At 39.8% G+C, this 26,605-nt stretch overlaps 1 protein-coding gene across 1 annotated transcript in view; it reads right to left on the bottom strand.

The window, feature by feature from the left end:
- CIITA (class II major histocompatibility complex transactivator) overlaps positions 1-26,605 on the bottom strand; it is a 28,683-nt gene that overhangs the window by 1,042 nt on the left and 1,036 nt on the right. Inside the window, exons 3-19 of the mRNA XM_085303217.1 lie at positions 20,185-20,328; positions 18,282-18,410; positions 17,765-17,824; positions 16,314-16,397; positions 15,623-15,682; positions 13,875-14,015; positions 13,675-13,731; positions 12,039-12,104; positions 9,883-11,590; positions 9,596-9,769; positions 8,682-8,753; positions 7,884-7,964; positions 6,291-6,383; positions 5,166-5,249; positions 4,200-4,283; positions 3,466-3,549; positions 2,788-2,880 (exon numbers count right to left, since the gene is read on the bottom strand). Of these exons, the coding sequence (XP_085159343.1) occupies positions 2,808-2,880; positions 3,466-3,549; positions 4,200-4,283; positions 5,166-5,249; positions 6,291-6,383; positions 7,884-7,964; positions 8,682-8,753; positions 9,596-9,769; positions 9,883-11,590; positions 12,039-12,104; positions 13,675-13,731; positions 13,875-14,015; positions 15,623-15,682; positions 16,314-16,397; positions 17,765-17,824; positions 18,282-18,410; positions 20,185-20,311 (3,177 nt within the window). The 5' untranslated portion in view covers positions 20,312-20,328 and the 3' untranslated portion in view covers positions 2,788-2,807. The remainder of the gene's footprint in view (positions 1-2,787; positions 2,881-3,465; positions 3,550-4,199; positions 4,284-5,165; positions 5,250-6,290; positions 6,384-7,883; positions 7,965-8,681; positions 8,754-9,595; positions 9,770-9,882; positions 11,591-12,038; positions 12,105-13,674; positions 13,732-13,874; positions 14,016-15,622; positions 15,683-16,313; positions 16,398-17,764; positions 17,825-18,281; positions 18,411-20,184; positions 20,329-26,605) is intronic.

Here is a 26,605-nt window from a genome sequence, read left to right on the forward strand (position 1 = left end):
ATTCTTATTCCCTGCTACCCTTGAGTGACAGACACTGGAAATTGTAACAAGCCTTGCTTGTATAGGTTTCCAGCAGTGTTCATCTCTAATGTATTCTCTCCCATGTACAGTCATCCAATAAGACAAAGGCATTTCTTTGTTGTACTGCAGGCTATTACAGAATCACAGAATCAGTAAGGTTGGAAGGGACCTCTGGAGATCATCTAGTCCAACCTCCCAAAGATTTCCTGGTGCTGGTTCCACTGGGGCTTGAACCTAGGACCTTCAGTGTGTAAAGCAGATGTGACAACCACTAAGGACCACTGCAGTTAAGGAACACTGCAATGTTTCACTGCTGCTATATTCAGCTAGTCTGTGGAGCTGATATGGCACCTGTCTTCCACTGTCTGCAGCCTAATCAGTGCCACATAAATAGCCAAGTCTACATCTTGTGATCAGTGCACTGAGAGTGAGAGTCGTGCAAAACATTTGCTTGCTCCACAGCTTAGGGAACCATAGACAGCCACAGCCATTGCCAGGACCATTCAAACACAATTCATGCAGCTGGTGCTRCCTCTGCAATACGTATTTGGCTTTCTGAAAGAAAGCTGGAGAGCCTCTGGTGTCTGGGTTTACTCTGCCTTCTGCCTCTTTATTGGTATCATTTCTCTGTTGCATCCTGAGTGATTTTTCAAGAGCAAGGGAGAGCACAGGGCAAAAAAATGAGAGTAAAAATACTAGATGAAACCATAATGTCCTGTGCCTGTTGTAGCTCCTTCAGCCCCTAAATCTCAGGGCAGTCAAATCTRTTGATCATCAACAAACTGTTCTTTGGTCACAGTGCAATTATTTCTATGATCCTTGAGACAGAGCAAGGAGAATCAAAGTAAATGTGGTTGCAAGTGGGCAAATTACAAAAAAAATAGAATGAGAACAAGGACTGTAGGGAACAATGGTTTGCTCTGGGTCCAGTATAGGCTCGGTGTCATGGTGAGACTAACGGATGCTGGGAATTGTATTAACAACAGAAAAGTGAAAGGTCTTACTAAAAATCAGCATAAAACTTAATCCCTTAGGCGTACAGAACTCATCTATTAAACATGACAAGAACACAGAGGTGTTTAGTTTTGTGCAACGTAAAACAGCAGGTTAGCAGGCCAGCTGCCAGTCACTGGGCTGAACTAGGAGGAGTCCTAGGAGTAGTTTGCTCTTCCCCATGCAGCACTCTTGCAGTCTGCTAGTACTATTGCCAAGCAGATAGGGCATGTAAGGTGAATGGAGTGGAGAAAAGGGGAACTGATCTGATGTTGATGTGTGCCACTGAGGCAGCATCTCTTTACTTAGCCACCTATGCCTTGATGCTGTTTCTGTGCCTGGTAAAACTAGTTAGAATCAGCAATTCACGGAGAACCAGCAGAGAAGCAGGGTAACCTCTCAGGGGTATCGGGGGATACTGTCTCACTATTTCAAGTGAAAGGGAAGTTTCACCAAACTCATTAAGCAAGGTTTGATACATGTTCACTAACTGATAGAGAGAGAAGTGAGGACCTGGATGGAGACTATGCTTTGGGCATGATATTGCCATTCGAATGGGCATACATTACCACATATGGGCTTGACATTCCCTTTTGAGCCTGTGTCTCCATGTGAAAGCAAATGCTGCTACACAACTCTGGTGAGGTAAACCAGATTTAGCAGAGGAGGGTAGAGAAAGCATGTCTGGAAATGGAGCTGCAGGACAAAACATTGTTTAATCCTAGAGCAGGACAAAATCAGGGAAGATCTATGACATGGTGCAGAAGACCAGACTTGGAGGAAAAGCTCTTCTGAGTGCAGTCAGAAAGATAAAACCACAAAGGGGAGAAAAACAACAATTCAGAACTCACTGCAGAAAAGTCCAGCACCACACCCCATTCTTTCTAACCTCTAATGGCAATAGTCTGCCTATTTCAGAGATTAGGATTCTCAAARGAGCTCCCAGATTTTAAAGACATCCTAATTCCTATGACCTTGCACCATTCTCTGTGCCTCATACCCCTCAGAGGTCTGGTGATCCTCCTTGAATTCTTCTTTGGAAGAAGCCTGCTATCCTCTAACTAAGAGGAGCTTTAAATACTATGTCTGCATCAGAATTTATAATGAAGTCAAGTTCATCACAGATCAAACAGAATATCCTCCATAGCTGTTATCAACGTTCTTGAACTTTTCTGTAGGCCTACTGCAAAGCCTTAGCCCAGCACTGCTCCAGATCCCTTTAGTGTTCATGCTGGGGCAACTGCAAAGATGTGGTTTGATGAAGAGTATCGGACCACACACTGCCAATAAGCACATTGTGCACAGAATTTTTCTCCCCAGCCTCAGCTGTTCCAACTTGGATAATGGCAGACTATACCAAAGGGGCCAGCAGTGTCCAGTACAGTTAGCTCTGGCTTCACAGAGATGTGACACTGTCATTCAAGGTCCTGGATGCTGAAATAGAATTGCAGAAGTGTGATACAAGATGGTGTCAGGTGTATATCTATGTGAAAAAGAAAATAGGTGCACCTACATCTGCTTGTTAAAGAGAGCAGCATGATACAAGCCTCTGGAGACAGTGAGTTCTAAGCATAAGAAATCATGAAATAGGCAAAAAGGAACAAGAGGGAAAAACGGGAATAAAGTCAGCAATATTAAGATGGCTCCTGAAATTTGTAGTCCAAATTTAGCCTACATCATTTCTTCCCATTATGGACCTATAGAACGTTTGACGCATCGATATGTGCCATCAAAACAGATTTTAATGTCTCATGGAGCTAGGGTTTAAGTTACCTTTATAGGATCAAATGAATCTACAAACAAATTCTAGAATCCAACTGATGAAGGTGTTCAAGAACTCCATAGGGAATGGTAGGATTCCACATCCTGTAAGAGCAAATTCATAAAGAAAAAAGATTTTAAGCATAACTTGTTTCATAGTTTCTTTGTAAAAGTTCCCTTTCCCTTTCGAATATAGTTCTATAGAAGTATTTAAACTGTGGAACAAATTAAAATGTATTTTATTTTAGAACAAAGAAACCTCTCCGATGACTCTGGTTATAGGACACATTACAGTCCTGTCTCCCTAAGTATTCTTTAGCTTCCTGTCAAACTCTCCAACTCTGAATGTACACTGGTAGCTTCAGTCTCCAGTGATGGCTATGCATGGTTCATCCTTCAAACCCAAGTCCTGTGGCCCAGAGTGGGTCAGGTACACTAGGACGGTACACTGGGATGAACAATAGGAAGCTCAGTGCAAACTATGCTTAAAGCTGGATAAATGTGCTTCCCATGGGGCAGTGGGGAATTAATGAGATGACATTTGTAACATTTCTGTGACTACTTTTGCATTTTGGTAATTTCCTTTTTGTGCCTCTTATAAACCTGACATATGCAGAACACAACTTCAGCATGAATTCTAAGCTAACTTACAGACCTAAGACACAACAAACAAAATATCAAGAAACTTACAGCAAATTCTTAATATGGGGACATTTTCTTAGGCTGTCAGTCAGCTTTTGGGCTCCAACATCAGTTATTTTGTTATACTGAACACTGAGGAAAGAAAAACCCAACATATCTGCTAATTTAGATCACATCACCTAGCAGTACAATCAAACATTTCATTCAGTATCAGGAATATCACAGAGGCTTATCTAAGGATGGTGGAAGAAAGAAAAAGAAAAAAATCGGGATAGATCCCTGCTTCCAAAAACCCAAAGCTCCAGTGGCTCCACAGAATCTATGGTGAACTGCTCCTTAAACTTGTCTAACCACTGAATCTATCTGGACTCCAGCATAAGCATGTTTTCTCAGCACTTGAGGCTGGAATAACACAAAGCTTTCCAAAATTGAGAGGCAGCAACAATACAAGTCTTCAACATCCCCTAGAACCAAAACAGCCTTCTCAAAAATTCTCTGCTGCTGCAGTCCAGAATAGCAGTCCAGAAAACCAGAATTGTTTGTATCCAGTAGGGGCAAAAAATAGTATTTTCAGGCAAATACACATCAGGCATCATCTTTTAATCTTTCCACAACCTTTACATCTTAACCAAGATCAGCCTCTTCTAAGCCAAACATAATCACAAATCAGAATGCTTCCTCCTCAGATCCTGTCTTCTCTACTTTCCCTCAGCACAGATCCGAATTTTCAGAATGTAAGCAACTTTGCTAACCTAGATCATCTCAGAAGATTTCATACTTACTCTAACACTCTTAAAGATGACATTGCAGGAAGAATTTTTGCAAGATTTTCTGCTCCAAAATCACAAATGCTATTATTGTACAAACTGCAAAAAACAAAACCAGTATAGTCACAACTGAATAATGGAAAAAATAAACTAGTTATCTATTAGATCAAGGAATTGCAGATAGGGTTGGTACAGYTTAACTTCCAATTTATGCTTATCTATTTGGAGTTAATCTTTAAAACACAAGTTTCATGTTTTCTGTATCAATTAAGGCACAGAACTACCTTCCTTCCTCAGCTTACACAGATACAACAAAAATAGGTCTAAATGAATGAGAATATTTTGTCTACATTAAATCAAATTAAAAATCTGCAAGAAGATAAAGCACAAAGATTTGGGGAAGGGCATTCAGAATAGGATTTCCATGTGAGCAAGTTATTCCATAATTGTACACTAAAGTTTCTTACATCTCTCTCTAAGACTCTTCATTCAGCCCTATGCCAGACATTTTAATGGAGTAGGATGGACCATTGGTTTTGTACCAGCAAGCACACACCACCACATTGCTGCCACTGCATTTTACTCAGCAAGTAGTAGATCACGGTCCTGTGTAAGCATTTGTACAGGCATTATTGATCTGTGGGTATTCTGAATAGAATTTAAAAGTCGGTATAGTCCTTATTATATGCCTGAGATATACTTTGGTATGTCTACACTTGCTTATACCTTTTTTTGCTTCCTGAAGACAGATGTCTGGAAATGACTGGCATGCAAATGAGAGGAAGGGAAGTCAAACATGCAAGCCGTCCTTATAAKACATGCCTTGCCACTTGCAGTGAGACTGAGCTTTGTGCAAGAATGAAGTCCAAAGCTTGCCTGTCACAAAATGTGTGAATCTTTGTTCCATGTTCAGTAATTTTTGACAGAAGCAGTGAGATTTGTTGTACAAAACAATTGAACGGGATACAACCTCTTACTTACCTAAGAATCTTCAATGAAGACAAGGAAGGCAGAGCTTTAGCTAGCTTCTCTGCACCTACATCTGTTATCTTGTTCTGTGATAAGCTATAGTAAATAAGATGGGTTTTATTAGTTGAGCACATTTATTCTAACAAACATCAAATATAACTKTAATATAGTAAAATAAAGCCTCTTCTGAACTACTATTAACTTGAGACCTTTCTCTAATCTAGAATCCAAGATAAGAATGAATTTCAAGAAACTTACAAATAACATTATCCTCTTGCTAAATTTGGAACATTTCTGAAAAAACTAGAGCAGTAACTTGTACCTGCAGTGGAAAGAGGACAGAACGAGAACAGAAAACCTTCCCTTTAATAGATCCCAACATCTAAACTGACACAAGCCTGAAGCGTTCCATGTGTTAACCCAGACACAAAGCATATACATTCAGAAGCCTACTGATTGCACAGGACTGCAAAGCTGGAATGTTACCTAGGGCAGCAGGCTGCTAAGGATAGAAGACAGGGATAAGGGGGACAACAAAAACTACCTATTCCTCCTGAAAAGAAAATTCAGCTCACTGCTGCCACTGTACAGGGTGGTCCAGACTGTGTGAGGCTGTGATTGACAYGCACTGCCTGTCCCTATCCCACTCCCTCACTGCTATCAGAAGGAGCAACCTGAGCTCTTCTAGGATCTCCATTGCTACTTCACTCTCTTCCTTCTGTCTTCTTCTGCACTTTGTCCTTCCCTTTCTTAAGGGCTTGCTGCCTTGGCCTGGTTTTGTCTGCATTGCTTGAAGTTCTGAGGCAGCTCTCCCTGAAACAGACCCTGAAGTATTTAAAATATTTGATATACACTTTGTTTTTAAGTAATTTGCATAGTCTGTTTAGGTCAAATGTAGGAAAAAAAAATGAATTACTGCCCTTGAAGGGAAATGGAAAATTGTTACTATACAATCCCTAATGCTATAGGATTAACCCATTTCTCTGATGAATGTACTGGCTAAATATGCCCATACGCCAAATGGTCTATAAGGCCCATGGGTTCCTTGTGCTCATAACTGTTAAGGCGCAATCCATTAGGCTCGAGGATTAATCCATTTCTTTTCAAAATTTTCTAAAACTTAACCTTGCAACTTACTTTAATGTTTCCAGCGATGTCAGCTTTGGAAAGACTTCAGATAGACTCTTTGCTCCTTCATCTCCTATGTCATTCTCATTCAGAGCTTCAAGGCTGTATGATCACAGAGAGGAAATTAGTTCCCTTTCAATAAAAATTTTTGTTTTATCCACCTCAGAGACCACTCTTTATATCTTGAAAACCTTCCTCTCCATATTGGCCTCTAATCAGCAAGAAACATCTCACAAATTCCAGTTTCTCTATTAAGCAGCTCTCTGCTACCTGAATATACAGCCTAAGATTTATTTTCKTTAGTTGAATGGTTTGACCCATTTCCTCTGGTATACAAATGGTAGGTAGCACTTAAAGTAAGGAAGCTTTACTTCACCATATACTAACAGTTATTAAAATGGTTATGAAATAGTTGTGTTTCAGCTATACTGAAATAAAACTTCCTGTGCACACAGGGAAAAAAAAAAAAAAAAAAAAGACGACGACAAAATCCAGTACATGCTGTAGATTCTTGCTTAAATCGTTCCTCCCCAAGACGGTATCAGAAATGAAGCTTTTTTCATTTAGGTACTCTGATGGAAAGAGTTTTAAGTAGTCTCAATTAGATACTAGATGCCTTTCTGATCTTATAGACAGCACTGGGATTCATCGAGCTGTTTCCAATTTTAGAGCTCAACTGTTTTTCCAAAATATAAATAGGCTACTGTTCAGGTACCATACACATAAACAGCCAATGGGCTGAGCCAGTAAGGCTGAATGCYCTCTCAAAACCCAGTGATCTTCCAAGAGATACGATGGTAGAATATTAGCTTTTGTTGTTGTGATTCTTTCTAGAGGAAAGCAGCTTAAAATTTAGAGATAGCTAGTTTGCCATGGATGTGAGAGAATAAACAGTAACTGGAGWTGTGTGTTTCTAATATTCCTCCTGGTAAAGGAAGGGACAAAGACAGGGCAAAGATATACGGGCAAAAAGAAACCAAACCCTAGAGGAGGGTTTTTGTTTTTGAACAGAGCTCGTATCTTTTACGYGAAACAAACTTGCAAAACTCAAGTTCTTGCATGCGTTGCCAGAAGTTCAAGATGCCTGTTGACCCTGGAGGATGCATTACACAGCACAGGCACATGCACCCAAGTTAACCCCATCATTTAATACTGCTCATGGCTCAGGAGCTAGCCTGTTCTCTCAGGGGACAGACTTTACAGGGATCTCTGAGACCTTAGCATGGAGAGGCCAGTGACTCAGGCGGTTATAGAACTTGCATGAAGAAAAAGAAGTAAGTAGGCAATGCCAGTCAGTGCCATTGCAGCAAGAGGGAGCACCAAGAGAGGCCACTGCATTAAACCTCTCCCACAAGTACTAACAGAGGTGGAAGCAACTGAAGGAATACCAAATGAAGGAAATAGCTTAACTGGCATCAGCAAGAGACCTGATGAATCTTACCTGTTAGTCTGTTGTTCTAGTCACTGAATATTTTGTTCAGTTTGTTCACCAAAACAAGCAGTCCTATTGCAAATAAAACGCTTCTCGGGTACATGAGCTCCCCTATCATCAAGGGCTACTGAGRAGCAATATTAGCATGGTTAAGCTTTAGAATTACTCACTCTAAATGCTGAAGTGATGGAAATGCTGCAAGAATTTCCACAAGTTTTAGGAATCCCTGAAGGCCACATACTTGACCCAGCCTGGAAGAAAATATAGATAGACAGACACACAGCAGTTGTGTCTCTTTTCACGCACTCAAAAAGCAAAAGTTATAAATTTATTATGCCCTTGTCCTACAGYCCCCAGTAGAAGCTAGTTTACACTCTTGAATAAGCAAGAATTCCCTGCCCCAGCAGGCTGGTGGGTACAATTTCTGCTTTCAAGTCTCCAGAAGGGGACACCAAAAGGCTAAGGTCAAACAGGGCAGAACCCTCTGCCCTGAGAAAGTGGTATATGCATTTGACTACTCTCATTTGTTCTAGATTCCTGTATTTTTGTTCTCTCTCTCTCTCTCTCTTTTTTTTTTTTCTTTTTTTCTTTTTTTACATTTCTCAACTAAGCATTATACTCTTGGTAATCTCAGATAGGAAAGTGAAACATATCTGGGGAAAAATTATTTCACAAGTAATTGGACTACGATCACAATATTATATATTCTATGGGATGAGATCTGCATCTGGTGTTAATGATGATATGCATCACTGTGGGGGCTAGAAATGACATTTTCAAGTTCTAATTAGAAGTTAGTAATTCCAGTTCAGATTGGCAAAACAAATGAATGGGTTTTACATATTGTTTCTCCTTTAACTAGGCTTCAATAGACTACCTTTCTGTGAATTCAACAATTGTGGCCAATATACATGACTCTACTTAGTCTTAAATGTAAACATGTATCAATAGAGAGGCATAACACTTACGCAAATTCTATTTTTCTGAGGTTTTTGATGGCAGGAATTTCATAGCTATTCCAATCAGATACATCTTGCACACTAAATAAATCACAATAGAATGAAGATACAAGAAATATTTTAGAAACCAGAACAGTACTTTATAAAAAAAATTAGTTAAAATTTACAAGAAATAAACCATTTACTAGGAAACTTCTAGGAATCTAGGAAACTTCAGAACAACTTCTGTTCCAATTTTTCTTCATTGGATTGATTCCAATCCAATAATTACCTTTCATGGAGCAGCTGTCAGCCCTTTTTTTCAATACAACTTAAAAATACATTCTTCTAAAGCAAGTATTCTGTGTTTATTTGAATCAAAATAATCTGTGTCAAAGTGGATTCATTTTGATTTCAAAAGAATATAAAATACTTCATTCATGCATGCTGCTAATTGTAACCAGTCCCCTAGCCACATCATCAGCAAGGATGGAACACAGGGCTTGTTGACCATGTAACACATGCCTTTACCCTCTGACCTAAAGCACTGACTGGAGTCATGCAAAAAAACCTCATATTTATAGCCTAGGTGCTATAGGGGGAAAAAATCAGTTAGCACAAGTTATGTAACTGAAAGCAATTAGAAGATAACATACTCAGAGATTCAAAAAAAAAAAAAAAAAAGTGTGGAAAAAATTAGCATTGACTTCTTTATTGGCAGTTTTGAGAAATATTCTGCACGGGCCTATCAGTCCTCCTCCCTGTCATGACTATTGCTCCACCTCAGAGTAGCAGAACACGAGATGACACAAGAACTTGTGTTGCCTCAGTTTACTTCTCCTTTGGATAAAACAGAGGACTCCATGCCCCAGGACTGTCACTGAACCTCCACTTTCTTAATTCACTAATACATTGTGAGGGCTTTTGATCATAGATGAGCCTACCAGCTGATCATCATCTTCTGCATCTGTACAAGGTCAGAAAGGTCACTGATGTCCTTCATCGTCTTTGCCTTAAAGGGATCAAGAACAAATTTCTCTGTTGACATTCTTAGCAGTTCATATTCTTTTGTCTGTTCTAAAGACTTCCACAGCCTGACTGTATCTCTGAGGGAAGCCCTGTAAAGTGACAAAACATACAAAATCAACAGATATGACTGCTGYTGTTGCACGAAAGTGTCTTTTACATACAGTCCTATGACTGATGCTACTATCTACAAAGAAGGACCAACCTGAATGATGCCACATTCTTTAAGCCAACCAAGTCTTTTAGCCCTTGCATATCAATGCTGCTGTTCTGCAAATCCAAGGAAAATTCTTTTCTTGACAGTTTTAAAACAGAGTACAGCACATAGACATCAGGTGGTGTAAGAGCAACACCCAGAAAAGACAGCTCTGGCTTGAGTCTTAGGGCTACATGTTGCAAAAGATAGTTGTTTTGTGTTTCAAAAATACAATGGAAAAGCTCCAGCAACCTCTCCGGACATAAGTCATTTATCTGCAGTCTTCTAACATATTTCAAGAGAGTTTTCTGCTTTTTGGTTGATTGTTTTACATCCTTGTTTGAAAAAAAGCAGAAGTTGGGGTCATCCTGGAGGAACAACAATCCAGTCAAAAATCGAGGCACTAAGTCTAACCAGTTAAAAGGCTTTTTCTTCTTGGATGGAAAAGACAGGTACTTTGTTAGGCTTTTATCCTTGATCTCCTCTGCTAAGATAAGGTGAAGTGCACCTAAGAAATTCTGAATGGCAAAACTGGAGAATGGGCTCCCGAATTCTTCTTCTCCAGTATCTGAATGTTTGGGGAAAGCAAAAGGCAGGATGAATCCACATTTCCGAGCAAATTCTTTAACTTCCTTAGAAGGAAGAAGGTAACTTTTCATGGCACTTTGGTGCTTTTCTCCAAGATACCAGGCTATACGGGCTAGCATAGCAAGATTCTCTTGATTTTGCACGGGGGTAACATCTCGTTGCATAGATGTTAGCTTTTGCCGAATAAATTTCAGGAAGAGTGTAGTAAGAGTTGAAGGAAGGTCTTTGTCTCCCATTTCAAGTACTGTCTCACAGAGAAAACAAACAAATCTACACATAACAGGGCTGTAACAATGACTGAACAGGTACTGACAATCTTTGATTAATTTCAGTGCTTTATCACAATAGGGTAATCCTTCAAAATATTTGGTTATGAATAATTCTCTCTGCTGAGGGGAGAATCCTACTATTTCAACAGTTTTATCCACTTTGGACACATACTGGCTCACCTTGTCTTTAGGTCTTGCTGTAATTAGTAACGTACAGCCATTCAGTATCTTTTTTTGGATGAGGCCTGAAAGTAGCTCCTTTATACTGTACACTTCTTTGTCAGGCTTGCTGTCTGAGAAAYGAGGAAAATTCTCATTATCATGCAGCCCTTCAAAGCCATCAAAAACCAGAAGGACTTTAGCAGGATTTTGTAGTATGTATTCAAAGACCTCATTGCTTCCCTCTTGCGGTTTTACAAAAAACTCAAGAAGTAGATCCTTCAAGCTGTATCGCTTCTCAGGCATGCTTATCTGTTTGCACTCAAACCAAAAGACAAATTCAAACAGAGAAAACTCTCCATTGGACCAGTCCTGGCAGATCTTCTGAACAAGAATGCTTTTTCCCATTCCTGCTTTTCCTAACACCACAATCACTTTAGTCTCTAATTCTTTACCTCCTGAGATTTGAAATATTTGGCTTCTTTCAAGGGCTGCCTTTTCCTTCCCTTGCAGATTACAAGTCATCAGCTCCTTTTCCATTACTTTCACAGTATTCTTCCCACTCTTGGTTTCAATTTGGCCTTGAACAAGAGTCCCATCAATAAACAGATGGTCAAGAGCTACTTCACGCTCCATGGTCACAAATTTGCACATGTCTCGGAAATAATCCATAAGTGATGTACAAAAAGCTTCCACTGGCCCTAGAGAAACAAAAAAGACATTCATATTGAAGAAACCAGCCCAAAGTTTTCAGAACTGATTCCAGGTGTTTATAATTGTAATAAAGCCAAAATACATCAGTTTGCAGGAAGCATGTAGGTCTGGATTCATCCCATTCAACTTGAGGTACTTAAGAGTGCGGGCAAAATAGACGCCTTTACACATAAGACCTAAATCACTTTGGAGGTATCTATGTATCTGATATAAACAGCTAASTATGTTACACCTCTCAGGTAGATAATAGAGTGATGTCTACAGGTGGACAAGTATGACATTTTAACAACAGGAATTGTGCTCAGGGCACTTGGAACAGCTTCACAAATTGTCATGAAGGACATTTTCTACAGGTAGCTTTTATGTATTGAGAATAAACACAGTAAAATTAGCTATAAATAGTCAAAGTTTTAAGTTCAAGAGATCTAAACTCACTTGGTCTCTTGAAAGGTTCTTCAGAAGAAACTATAGGAACCTGCAATTCTTTGAACACTTCTAAGCCTGCAGAAACACAATAATATACTTGAGAAAGATGGTCACTGATTCAGCTTTATTAACAGTTTCTAATCCAAATGTTTAAGTTCATTGCAATGCAAACCATGTGCTGTCTAGAAAAAGAAATATTTACCTATTTTACAAGAGTAAGATGAAAAAAGTTCAAAAATAAAAGTACACTTTAGCTGATACAAACTGTTGTAGTCAGTATAGCTACAAGATGACAGCTGTCATGAAGCAGAAAACATAGCGTAAAAGAGTGACATCCACTGTTCTTTTCAAATGTCAGTGTTGCATAAATCCATGTTCACATGTCAAACTTTTTAATGTCACCARAAGTAATAGTTTCCTTTTGTTATTCTGCACTTGTAACTAGGTGTTAAATATAAGAGTCACAAATAAGTGACATGTAAAATCTTGACCATAGTGGTAATAGAATTTATCTATTACTCTTYATTACAAAGTACTGTAATTGTCCAATTTTCTTCCTTTTTGCCTGTTTCTTTTCCAACTGGTGCAGACCTTTGCACTTGGTCAGACAAGCAGTGCCTGCTATCCACAAAAAAATGAGAATTTTTCCAGAGAACACGTATTTTCTATAAACAGTCTATTAGTGAGAAAGTATCAGTTTTGACAAAACTTTTGGTARGAAAGACTTTGCAGGTTCAGGACAGAATTTAAATTGATAGAGATGTTATAAAATCAACATCATCAATAGTCCCCTACTCAGCAGAGATGTGGAAAACCAAGTTCATCTCCCTAGATCTGCACAGTATACCATTTAAAAATATTTCCCCAAACCTAGGGGTATTTGCCTATTAATCTTCACTTCAAAATTTTGCTATTTTGGGTGGTATTAGCCACCAGAGGGCAACAACACACTTGTACTAAACTGCAGGCAGCTTTAATTAGGGTACATAGTGACTAGGAACTGAACATCCACTGCACAACTGTCTGGCCTAACAGCTCTCTGGGGTTTGGAAGAAAAAAGCCCAAGGAAAGTCTGCTACCACAGACGGGACTCTTCTAGCCTTACTAAAGCTCTGATTTCTTTATAAGCCCTTCTGTATATTAGGCTTCTGAATTGCTTAAAGTTATTGTGTTGTTAAAGTTACATAGGAAAGAGTTTGTTTTGGTTTTGGGGCTTCCATGCAAGCTGACTGCAATCTAGCTCCTAGCTAGATCTCTGAGCGTTTAAGGTGCTCAGGCCAACCCAGTACCAGTATGATTTCTCGTTCAGATGATGCTTGAACACACTGGATTTTTGTAATTGTTTTAACCAGACAAGACTTGAGAAACTGGACTTCACAGCAAACACAGTGGATTGGTTGCTAAGGTGTAGTGAAAGGTGTTGCTCTACAATCTTATCTACCTCATATTTTGGACTAGACTAAGCAGCCAGTGACTAATACAGAGTAGGAAATGTCATTCTTTTTTATTTTTTATTTTATTTTYCCCCCCTGAATAATATCAACACGAGTAAAGCCYGGAGAATAGAATTGGCTTTGAGAACAGGCAATATGCTCCCTCTCCCATCCAAAGAACTCTACATACAAAAAAATCACTTTACGCTTACCACATAAACTAACTGGAAAACTTGAGGGAATCAATGTTTCAGTGGAAGGAGTCAGCACTGGAAATGAAACAAAAAAATGGTAATTTTCAGGGTACCACAGCTACCAGTGACTGTGATGAGGGAACTTAGTATCTTGTTGACAGTACTGATTTTCCAGTACTTTCTGCCTATTTATGTGAACAAAAGATTATGGTTCCTACCTGGATATATTATAACATTTGATGTGCCATTTTCAATAAGAAAATTAATTATCTGCTGAGGAGGAGCTGCAAAATCTGTATTCTCTTGGCTCCCTTTTGCGGTGACAGGCGGATACTCCGGAATCAAACATGTTGAAGACCCTGGAATGGAGTGTAGAATAATTACTTGCCTGTTTTTAACGCTCCTGGCTTCCAGAAGTGGGCTACTTATTCTCTCTTGCAGCTTCTGGGCAAATCTTGAGTTTGCAAACCACAATTCATGGAGTCATATGAAGACCACAAAATCCACTAAACAAAACCTCTTAAAAAGGGCAATAAGTACAAAATACAAGTGATTACCAGCTTTTCATGACCATCAGTTGTTGACAACTAAAAARAGTCCATTAACATAAGGCAAAACACACAGGACAGAGTCTAAATGCACAGAGTATAGATCCAGAAGAGAGAAAAATGTATAAATACTGCATGTCTGAGTGAAATTTACCATTCTTTGACATCTTTTGCTCACAATCAGATATCACATGGTTTGTACAAGCAGCTAGCAAGCACCTCAGAACAGACTGACACCAAGAAATTGTTTGATGATGCAACGCTTGCAACTCAATCAGCCATATCCGAGTCTCCGCAGCGAGGACAAAATTTCTGCTACTACTTTGTTCTGTGTCTGCCAGCACCAGATACTTCAAGACTTCCAAATTACCCACTGCTTTTTGGTTCACTTCCAGCATAGATTTACAGGCAAAGGTGTTGGATTGTCTTTGTTATTATCCTTTGCCAGAGTACTACACACGCCCTCTGCTATACAACATGATCCAGAGAAGGTGGCTACACAGCCCATTACTTGGATCAGAACTTCCTTTTGGTGAACAAAATTCGACCATTAGTTTTGCTCTACTATTCCAAATATAGTAATATTATTGCAAATTTAGTTATCTAGCTGCTGTTTGCGAATTACTGGATGAAAAAGAAATTGGAATTAGAACAAATAAAGTTTATTAAAAATTTTGCAATATCTTATTCTTCAGCCTAAATAACTAATTATTTGAAATAGCAGGTATTAATTAAGTCTGCTCAGCACCAAGAAATTTCCTTTTCTTCCAGTATTCGCTTTGGTATAGCATGGGCTGGGTCAAGAAGCCTTCTCTTTGCAGTTATTATTTTTACTATGCTATTTTACTGAATTTTTGGAAGATATCACACTTAGGCCACAGTTTGGTACTTCCTGGTTTTGATCCTGTTTTGCTCAGAGTCAAATAACTCACCATAAACAAAGGATGCACATTATATAAAGTACAAAATTTGGCACAATCCTAGTTCCCAACTAGCCTGCTTTCTGCTCTCAGATGGATTTAGAAAAGTTCAACTGTGCCTCTGCTGATGCTAAGGAAATTAGTTTTCCTCTCACTTGGCAGGTACTTGTGTTTTCAAAGCACAAGGATCCCAGCTGTTTCCAGGCCTCCATGTAATCAGTCCAATCTGCCCAGTTCCATAGCTACTGATAAGAGACCATAGATTTGTTACATCATCAATTAGACTGAGATGCATAATACAAATAATGTGATTCTGCAGTGATTTCTACTCTGGTCAAAGCATTTAAACATGAAAATTCACTTTTACACTATTTTATCAAATCTGTGAGAGCAGACTTTCCCTAGAAGGCAAGGCTGTAACATCTAACAGAGGAAGGGACGTTGGAACACAAGACAATATACATTCAACAGTCTTTTCCTATTCACCCAGTAACTCACCAATTTTCTTGTATTTGGGTTCTGAAACATCAGAGCAACTCTCTGAAGACCCTAAGAAGGCTGATGGAAAGAAAGATGATGGTAAGTGACACAAACTGAATCTAGTTTGGTAATTTTAGCTGTGGATAGTTTCCACTTTTTTTAAGTAGAAGGGAGTGCTAGCTGCTCCAATTCAGCTATTTCATAACTGCAGAATTCATATTTATTAAAAATGAATGTGAATAGCCCCATAATRTTTTACTATGACTGTGAACTTTCAACAAGATTGTGGATTTTTGTGACAGTAATCAAAGCTTTTTGCTCTTGCTATTGATTCTCTTTAACAGCAACATTCAGCTAACACTTGCTAAGTTTCAGATATGCTGAAAGCAAAGTTAAAACTGTCACATGGATGATGAAAAAGTGAAGAAATATGCTAAGTGTCATATAACACAACAACAAACTGAAAACTGTAAAAGATATGCATTGGGGGGGGGGGGTTGTAGACCCTTCCAGTCCACAAAGAAYGAGCAAGATCACCGCTGATTTAAATGTGCAGAACACTTTTCGAGTCAGAGGAAGCACATCTGCTTATGTCAGTGAAGAACTACATGAAAAATACATTGAGGCTGCTTTAGAAAACAAAGATCTTAATGCATRTTTAGAATCCAAACAGCACAGGCTGTCAAGTTACTCACGGTTTTTCACTCACTTCGTTTGTGACATTTCTGCATTTTCACATCAGTAAATTTCTCAGTGTTTTCATTAGCCATTTCATCCAAAATAAGGTTCCCTGCTAAAAAGCATTAAAAATTGCCAAATGTCAACCTCTGTTCTCCTAGAAAAGTTATAGGGAGAGGCAAAAGCAAGAGACATACACTCACAGGCAGCAATGATGATACACGCTACAAACAAAAGATGAAAGCAGAAAACATACTGTAAAACATATATTGAAATCTATATGACTTAGCCCACAGAACACTGGCAGCACACACTGTCACCTTATGTTAGTTTCTAGACTGCAAGAGATTCATCTGCTGTCATGATATTAGTTGCTACTAAAATGCAAGTACTTCTCAAGACCCTAATCATGAGCAAAGAGGGCAAAACATCCAGCTTTTGGACTGTATCTCAGGTGAATCAAAGGGTTTGTGTGATCTCAGTACTAGTAAAGTTACTCAATCATTTTATATATGAAAATGATTCATTCCTTTAAGCAGCAGAGTAAAGGGTTCTAAAAGGATCTTACCATTGGAGTATTTTGTGTTGTAAGAACTTCTTAAATTATCTGTATCATTCTTCTACTGTCAAATGCTTAAGTACTAATACTATGTACTTCCTCTAAACTCAATGGTAATTTTGCCATTAGGTGCAAAGACTCAAAACGCTAAATATACCAGGGAGCACTGAAAAGCATCAGAAAAAGACATGGAAACTTGTAACTGGAATTAATTATCTTAGTTAAGGACTGAACCTTGGTTAATCATTCCAAGTTATTTTTCTCATGCATAAAACAGGATACACCGAAATTCTGCAAGTCTTTCTCAATCTATGAATTCCACAGCAGCCACATATTTATACACATGCATTTTGAAATAATAAACATCTGCTTATGTATCAATAGAAAAACAATGCTTTTGTATAAAGCAGATCARTTCTCTCTGGGCAAGCACTGCAATGAAGAAATAATTCACTGTGTGCATATTGTACCACTGCAACATTGGTCAGGGAGTGAAGTAAAACCTAGCATGCCTTCTTAGGCAGCTCTGTGCATCATGAACAGAAATAACCTGTGCACGAACGAGGTTTATATGCATGCTAAGTCCTCTAGATGGGTCAGACTTAATGAACACAGGCACACGCTCAGAAAAAGTCTGATGCTACGTGAGGGCATATCCTGCACTAGACAGTAGGGCTGTGCATACACTATGGAGCCATGCTGAAGTAATCAGCAACATGGTCAGAAATACAACTGCCAMTTCTGAACCTGCAAAAATACAGAAAATCCTCAAAATTTGGCAAGACATAGTTCCAAAGTAGAAAAAGAAGATATCAGATGTATAGAAACCTTACTCGCATTCAAATTGTGGGGATGAAGTACACAGCAGATGTTAGTCAGATCACTGTCATGGAAAAAACTAATCTTTGCCACATAAATCTTACCAAAAGTGTCTTCCACCTGCTTCTCCTGCTGATCTTTGAGCACATATTCTGCTAATTCAGCTAGCAAGAACAAAAAAAGGAATACAGTAAACTGCATAGTAAATTACACAGTAGAAACTATCACAAGTTTACTCTCATTAACAGAATTCTGCAGTCTCAGTGAAACTGAGGAGTTAAAATAATATATTTTTTCTTGTAAAACCTGTAATTGTTGTTCAGGAAATACAGAACACTAGAAAGGAGAAGTTAAGACAGGAAGTGTTAAGCAGAAAGGGCCATTAATAGAGAGATTTTCCCCCCCTGACAACCACAAACTGTTGTTCATCTGTTTCCCCACAATGAGATGCATAGGTTTGGGTGGCATGGTTAGATATAATRTCCATGAGCAATAGGCCACTTTTGAGCAGACACTACTGCTTTAAAGTGAACATAGAATTGTAAGAAGTGAGCAGAAAATAATGATCATGTTAAGATGCCAATACCCTCCCCCNAAAAAAAAAAAAAAAAGCTTTCATACCTATTCTAGCATAAGCTTCTCTTGTGTTGGAATAGAGATACAATTCATCCCCATTTTCATCATTTTCCATTGTACAAAGGAAATCCATGTTATTGAACTGATCGTAACTGCTGGTATCAATTTCAGGATCTAGAATTAAGGAGTGAAAATTTGCTCATTGAATACTATAGCTAAGGAAAAGAAAAACAAAAAGCAGGACATCCTGAAAAGGTAGAATTATTACTTTCATATAAGGCTTTGGCTCTGCACTGAATGTTGGCTATCTAAGAACTGAACTGAATTGACAGTAACTTACAGTTGTCCAGAAATCAATACTCACCTTTTGCTAAACTCTGAGGCTTCATGGCTCCTAGTAAACTAAACAGTTCCAGAATCTGTTCTCTGATGCTGATGCCTACTGGCACAGTTCAGACCCATCCATAAAATTAAACTTTCCAACTCTCCAGAATATGGCGCTACTATCCAAATTCCCTGTTGGAAATGGTGCTAAGTCCATGCTAATCTCTGAATTGCACCTAGGTATTGCCTGGGAAAATGCTAGTCAGTCACAGACAAAAGTGTGCCAGGGACCACATCAACTGTTTAACAACACGTATGTCAAAAGTTCCATGTGATGGGCCATGCTCTGGCACTGGTTCATTTACCTATGTCTTGTCACACATTACTAAGGCTCAAAAGTATTCAAATAAGTGAAGCAGCTCTGATGTGTTAAGAGTCAGTCTTTGATCTCTAATTCATTCTAACTTCAGTCCCTGAGCAAGTGAGGCCATGGTAGTGCAGAAGGCACACTCCTGCAGACACTAGTAACAGAAGCAGAGAGAGCAAAGCTTAAATAAGGAAGTAACGAATCACAAAGATGATTACAGATTCTGGAGCTCAGGTCTCTACTGATTTGTACATGTAGTTGTTGACAYTGGTCACTCATGAAAGTAATAAGAATGTAAAATGGTATCATTCTGATTTGGTAACATTTTATGCCTATCTGGCGCAGAGCTGCAGGACTTCATATCTGTCATACATTAACTTCTGTTCTTCTCCTTTCATTGCCACCCTCAATCTGCAGCCCAGCTACGTTGCTTAATATAAGCTCAGCTGTTGTTTCACAATGCAGTCAGCAGCACAGATATGCCTGCATGCTTTTATGCTGTCCTTCACTCTCCCTAGAAAAGCCAAGGAAGGGCAGAAATTCTAAGTAGCTAACAATTACCTACTACATGGTGTCTGTTCCTGCAAGTTAACCTCCACACTTTCACAGAGATTCAGGAGCAGAAAGTCTGAGGGCTAGGGCTGAACTCTTCACTTGCTTAGTTGTAGGAACTGATATGTAAAGCATCATGTTTCCACTCCACCCTTCTGCTTTCTCTTCTGTCTATGAAATCATTGGTCCATGCCCTCAAAAGCTGTAAAATAGCATCTGCTAATGGAAGTCCATTGTGTTGGTGCCTTAGATCTCAGAAGGAAACAAAATGCTAGTTCGATTGCAATGGTTCGGCTTCACTGCAGGCTCATGTTTTGCAAAGCTTTTGGCTTGAAACTATGAAAGTGTTGAAAGTTATGTCTGATTAGCCTAGGATAGGAACACTGGCAAATACTACTTACAGGAATGACATGCAAACCAAAGACACTACATATCACCTCACAAATTAATGGGTAATATGTACAGTATGTTTCACTATATCCACTGTGCAGCAAGCTTTAAATATGTACACAGTTTTAAGTAGATGATGGCACCTGGAACCAGTCCCTATTTTATATCTAGATAGACACAAMGTTATTACATCATAACACCAAGTATCCATTGAGCTTAGTTCAGTGACCACAAATGGCTACTTCATCAAGAGATAGTAATGACTTACAGAATGATGGCTAAACAGATCAAGCAGTTTTTAAGAGTACTACTAACCTGCAGAGAAGTCACTTTCTTCATTTTCAGATGATGTATGGTCAAAGAGAGTATACAGATGCAATGGATCAATATCACTGTGCAGCAAATCAAGATAGCCATTTTCAGACACAAATGCTGAATCCATGATTTGTCTCTTGCTGTCTGAAATTACATCACAAAACAATGAACAGGGCAACAGAGCATGTTATTTATGAGGTATGACAAAATCACAAGCTTTTGTAAACAAGAATTTCCACAAGCCCAGCACTTTAGCTTTTGTGGACTACAAGGCATTGAGATCTTAAGACTATGAAACTGRTGTTGTTTAACAAGTCTTGAGCTGATTTATAATCCTAAATTGCTTAAACTTATGGAGCCAGATGCAGCTTGTGATAAGATTTKTCTAAGTTCAGCAACAGCAAAAATTATTTTTCACTCCGTTTGGGGGAAGAGGATACTACACAGACTATCTGGGCCAAAAGTAACTGGTAAAAAACTGAATAAATTGCAACTCCTGTAAATTCATCYGGATATAGAAGGTACAAGCACAGATCCAAAAAGGCACTGAGGAACAAGAAGACTGCAGTGATGGAAGAAGAATCCCATACTGTTCTGTCATGACAATTTCAGCTTCAGGTTGGGAGGGCACATCCCAAACTCCTGAGCCCTGGAAAGCATTAGGAGACATCCCATCAGCACAAGACAGACAGTGAGAGGTAGAACACTTCCACTATCTCTTCCTCCACACTATTTTAAAACTCTTGTGTTTCCTTCCAGCTATTCCTATAGGAATAGGRAAGCTCACACATTCTGCCTCAATATTCCATGTCTTGGAATAAAACAAATATTGGCTTCTCAGTGTTCACAGATCACTGATATGGATGTATCACCAGTCCAGTCAAAGTCATTTAACCCACCACAATATTCAGATGCCAGCATGAAATGAGCAAACTGGCAAATTTTCTAGTCCACAACCTGTTCAAATACTTGACCACATATCACAACCATGAAAAGTTTTAGCTTGCCAAAATTGTGTTTTGCAATGAAGGACAGCTGTAATATATTCTCTTCAATATTCTGCCTTCAATAGAATGTCACTGTTGTCCCTGGTTGCACATGTCTATTTTCCCAAGGTGTGAAAATGTGGAACAACTTGCTGTGGTATCAAGTTTGCCTGTAACTTGAAGAAAAACAGCTAACATTGCAGCTCTGAGTAAAGCAGAAGGGCAAACCTGCTAACACTACTACATACTACTTTGTTCTAAACTAATACTCATTTCTCTTACAGCCCAATATGCAATTATCCCTTCAGCAGCCTGGAGGCAGACCCTCTCTCTGCATTCTGCAGCAGAAGACACCAGAGTCTAGGGCCAAAACTTGGAAGAGCTGGTGCACTCAGTGAGGCCCCACCTGTAAGAATAACCCATACTCAGGCAGTTCTCCTTTTTCATGTGGCCTTTTTGTGTGGCCTTGTCACATTACCAACATCACAAAATTTGAGATTATTGCCCACTCTGCTCTAAATGGAAAGCAGAAGTTGACCAACTTTCATGAGAACCAAGAATGAGATTATAAACATATTGGATTAAACTTTCAATTTGTTGTAAGGTCTTGGTTTGCCACTTCCTCTGCTGAATTAACATAAAAATCCAAACACAGTCAGGGCCTTTCAGAATTTCAAGCATCCAGATTTTGCCAAAAACGATGTTGAAGCATTACCTCGATTCAGTACAGTTCTTGGATTGGGGACAGTGAAGTAAGYGGAGAGAAGTTCTAAAGGAAATGCAAAGTAGATAAATGCATCACTCCTTTCAAGCTCAGGGATCAGTAAACTGCTTGATGACAACAGCCCCACAAATAGACAAGCCCGATGGAAAGAAACTAAAGCTGGCCTACTTAGCCTTTACAGAAATACTGTTTTAGTTAAGTCATCGTTGTAAGAGATTTCATTATTTTAAACCTTTCTTTGAATGGCATAAATAATTCAAAATGTTATGAGTTATAACAGTCAAGAAAAGTCAGGAAGCAGCCAAGAGGAAGCCTGGCTGGTGCAAAGTCCAACTAGAATACTGAAAAATAAAAAGTAAAAGTCTTATAACCCAGGAATCAAGTGTAAGAGAAATGCAGCCTTCTACCTCATGAAGAATGAAGATTGCCTCTCCTTCAAGAATGAAAAACCTTATTACCTGTTCTTTTTGCTTCACCAGTATGAATGGCCCTGAACTCACCCTCTTTCTAAGCTAAGCTTAGATTAGCTTTCTCTAGCTAAGAAAGTAAAAAAAAWATTTTATTATTATTTTTAAATAACACCTCCTTTCCTCATTACCTTTTACTCCAGCTCCATTGCGGCATTCATTAGACCTGTGTTCCCTCTGTATTACCGCATTATACCTCAGTGCATACCTGCTATGGCAAGACTTGCCTTCAGGAAGCATTTGTTTGAGAATCACAGAATGGGTAAGGTTGGAAGGGACCTCTGGAGATCATCTAGTCCAACCTCCCTGCTCAAGCAGSGTCACCTAGAGCATGTTAGACAGGGTTGCATCCAGGAGGGCCTTGGAGATCTCCAGAGAAGGAGACTCCACAACCTCTCTGGGCAACCCGTTCCAGTGCTCCGTCACTCTCACAGKGAAGAAATTCCCCCTCGCGGTCAGGCGGAACTTCCTGTGCTTCAATTTGTGCTCATTGCCTCTTGCCCTGTCACATGGCACCACTGAAAAGAGTTTGTCCCTGTCCCCTTGACACCTTCCCTTCAGGTACTTGTACACACTGATCAGATCCCCCCTCAGCCTTCTCTTCCCCAGGCTGAAGAGGCCCAGCTYTCACAGCCGTGCCTCACAGGGCAGATGCTCCAGCCCTCTGATCATCCTTGCAGCCCTATGCTGGACTCTCTCCAGTAGCTCCGTGTCTCTCTTGGACTGGGGAGCCCAGATGATGTACWCCAGATGTGGCCTCCCCAGGGCTGAGTAGAGGGGCAGGATCACCTCCCTCAACCTGCTGGCAACACTCTTCCCAATGCACCCCAGGAGGCCATTGGCCTTTTGGGCCACAAGGGCACATTGCTGGCTCATGGTCAACTTGTCATCCACCAGCACTCCCAGGTCCTCCTCTGCAGAGCTGCTCTCCAGAAGGTCGGCCCCCAACTTGTACTGGTGCCTGGAGTTATTCCTCCCTTGGTGCAGGACCCTGCATTTGCCCTTGTTGAACCTCAGGAGGTTCCTCTCCGCCCAGCTCTCCAGCCTGTCCAGGTCTCTCTGAATGGCAGCACAGCCCTCAGGTGTGTCAGCCACTCCTCCCAGCTTGGTATCGTCRGCAAACTTGCTGAGGAGGCACTCCGTCCCCTCATCCAGGTCACTGATGAAAAAGTTGAACAGGATGGGACCCAGCACTGAGCCCTGGGGGACGCCACTAGCCACAGGCTTCCAACTAGATTCTGCACTACTGATGACGACCCTCTGAGCTCTGCCTTTCAGCCAGTTCTCAATCCACCTCACTGTCCACWCATTCAACCCCACTTCCAGAGCTTCTCTAGGAGGATGTTATGGGAGACAGTGTCAAAAGCCTTGCTGAAGTCAAGGGACACAATGTCCACTACTCTCCTCTCATCTGCCCAGCCAGYCATTCCATCATAGAAGGCTATCAGATTGGTYAAGCAGGATTTCCCCTTGGKGAATCCACACTGGCTWCTCCTGATCACCTTCTTTTGCTCCTTWTGCTTGGAGMTAACAGCSAGGATGAGCTGTTCCATCACCTTTCCAGGGATGGAGGTGASGCTGACGGGCCTATAGTTGCCTGGGTCCTCCCCTTGTTGCCCTTTTTGAAGACTGAAGTCACACTGGCTTTCTTTCAGTCCTCAGGCACCTCTCCAGTTCTCCATGACCTTTCAAAGATGATGGAGAGCAGCCTAGCAACAACATCCGCCATCTCCCTCAGTACTTTTGGGTGCATCCCATCAGGGCCCATGGATCTGTGAACATCAAGTTTGCCTCGAAGATCTCTAATCCTATCCTCCTCRACCAAAGGAAAGTCTTCCTTTCTCCAGGCTYTCTCTCCCATCTCCAGGCTCTGGTATTCTTGAGGGCTGCCCTTAGCAGTAAAGACTGAAGCAAAGAAGGCATTCAGTGACTCCGTTTTCTCTGTACTCTTTGTCACCAGGACCCCCACCCCATTCAGCAGCAGGCCCACATTTTGCCTACTCTTCCTCTTGCTACTGATGTATTTGAAGAATCCCTTCTTGTTGTCCTTGACATCTCTTGCCTGATTTAATTCCAGATGGGCCTTAGTCTTCCTCATCACATCCCTGCATACTCTGATAGTGTTCTTATAATCTCCCCAAGCAGCCTGTCCCCTTTTCCACATTCTGTGTGCTTTCCTCTTCTGTTGGAGTTTCGCCAGGAGCTCTTTGCTCATCCATGCATGTCTCCTGCCCCCTTTGCTGAGCTTCTTTTTCCTTGGGATGCACAGCTCTTGAACTTGGAGGAAGTGATGCTTGAATACTAGCCAGCTCTCCTGGACCCCCCTCTTCCTTCTAGGGCCTTAACCCATTGGATTCCTCCAAGTAGGTCTCTGAAGAGCCCAAAGTCTGCTCTTCTGAAGTCCAGGGTTGCAATCTTGCTTACTGCCTTGCTTCCTCCATGCAGGATCCTGAACTCCATCATCTCATGGTCACGGCAGCCAAGGCTGCCCCCAACCTTCACATCTCTAACCAGTCCTTCTTTATTGGTTAGTCCTGTATTCTGCATATATAGCCAACAAAATAACTCACTTGCAGGCTTTCAGCATTTTGTTCAGTGCTCTTTTAGAATTCAATCAAAACAGTATAAATTAAAAACTACCAGAAAAGTAGTTAAAGAAATACTAAACATCACCATATCAAGACAGAGAATCCATAAAAGAAATAGCAGATGTTCACTTAAATCACACACAARTTTTGAGAGTTGAACTTTTTATATTTTTAAAGATAAGAGGGATAGTTATGATTATCATCTGGCTCCAATAATTTGATTTAACAATATTTTTACTTTTTAAAAGATCAACTTGTTGAATATACTGAGTAATGGAGTTTGCTACTAACTAAAATCAAATGGTAGGTAAGATAAAGGAGAAGATTTATACAAAGATAATAATGTAAGGTTTTCTCCAGAAAAAAGGTAGATGTTTGAGGCAATTTGCTAGGGGATTTCCTTCCTCAAGCTGTTGACATCTGAACTGACAAGTGATAAAATGACTTCCCACAAGAGAATGGAGGCTAAGAAAATGAAAAAGTGAAGTCATTTTAGGAACAGAGGAAACCCCCTGCAATTTAATTCACACATCAGTTTAGAAAGCTGTGGATAATTCATAGCAAACAACAAGTAGTGCCATGCAAATCATACATTTCTTAACTGGAGAATGACATAACATTATTGCTCTGTACAGCTCTCTATCTTTCGATTACAAAAGGACAAGAGAATGGGACTGACATCAAGACAGAAGGTTTAAAAAAAATACAAACACAGAGATTGCTGAAGAAATGCTGTTCTTGAAACATGCAGGACTCCCAAGTGCTACCCTTGAGATTAGCTAGGGTGAAATAAGCTGACAGAGGAACAGGTTATATCAAACTCTAAAATACAGAGTCCAATGAAAAAATTCGATTAATAAACCCTTCTCCAATGGTACTCTGAATTAAACACTTCAATGCCACCAACCATGACTTTCAAGCTTTTTTTTTTTTTCTGAAAAGACATCTTTCAATTTATCTTCTCTCTTATTATTCCTCTTCCCTCTGTTATGTGTCATTGTTCACAGCCCACAAGAAACTTATCAGAAGACAGGGTTTTTGCCCCACGCATTTGTTTTGGAATAAAGCTGTTATCCCTGTGTTTTCTGCGATCTGGATGGTAATAAAGAGGAAGGAAGCTCATGCCATGCTACAATTACCTCTCTTTCCTCTCCCCCAAGCCTTAAATCTCCTTCAGCTCCATAGGTACCTACCAGCTTTTCCTTTCAGAAATGGCCTTATTATTCTTAAATTCTAAATAATAGCACTCAATTTATATTTAGCTTTGAAAGTTGCAGTTTCTCTTTCATCTCTGAAAAGGCTAATACATCTGAAAGCCTATTTCCAGTTAGACTACCTGGTTTCACTGAAGACACTACTTTCATCTACAAATCTCTTGCCTGTGCAATTGATGTTATTTTCCATGGGCTTTACAGTCTAAAAAAGAAGAACAGATGATGAAACAAAAAAGCTGTTCTATATCTTGCCACATTCTCCTTTAGATGTGTTTAAAGAAATTAGAGAAAAAAAGTGTAAATATCAACTAGAAGGATCTTTCTTCTGTTTTTCAATGAACCTAGCTACATGATGACCAGCACAAGAGATTAAAGAAGTGTAACTACTCTCACTTCAGTTGGTTGAGCTCAGGCAGATTAATAACATACTATCCTGTAGGTG

This window comes from Rhea americana, unplaced genomic scaffold (genome assembly GCF_003343005.1).
Source record: "Rhea americana isolate MKP2758 unplaced genomic scaffold, rheAme1 scaffold_10, whole genome shotgun sequence".
Lineage (NCBI taxonomy): Eukaryota > Metazoa > Chordata > Aves > Rheiformes > Rheidae > Rhea > Rhea americana.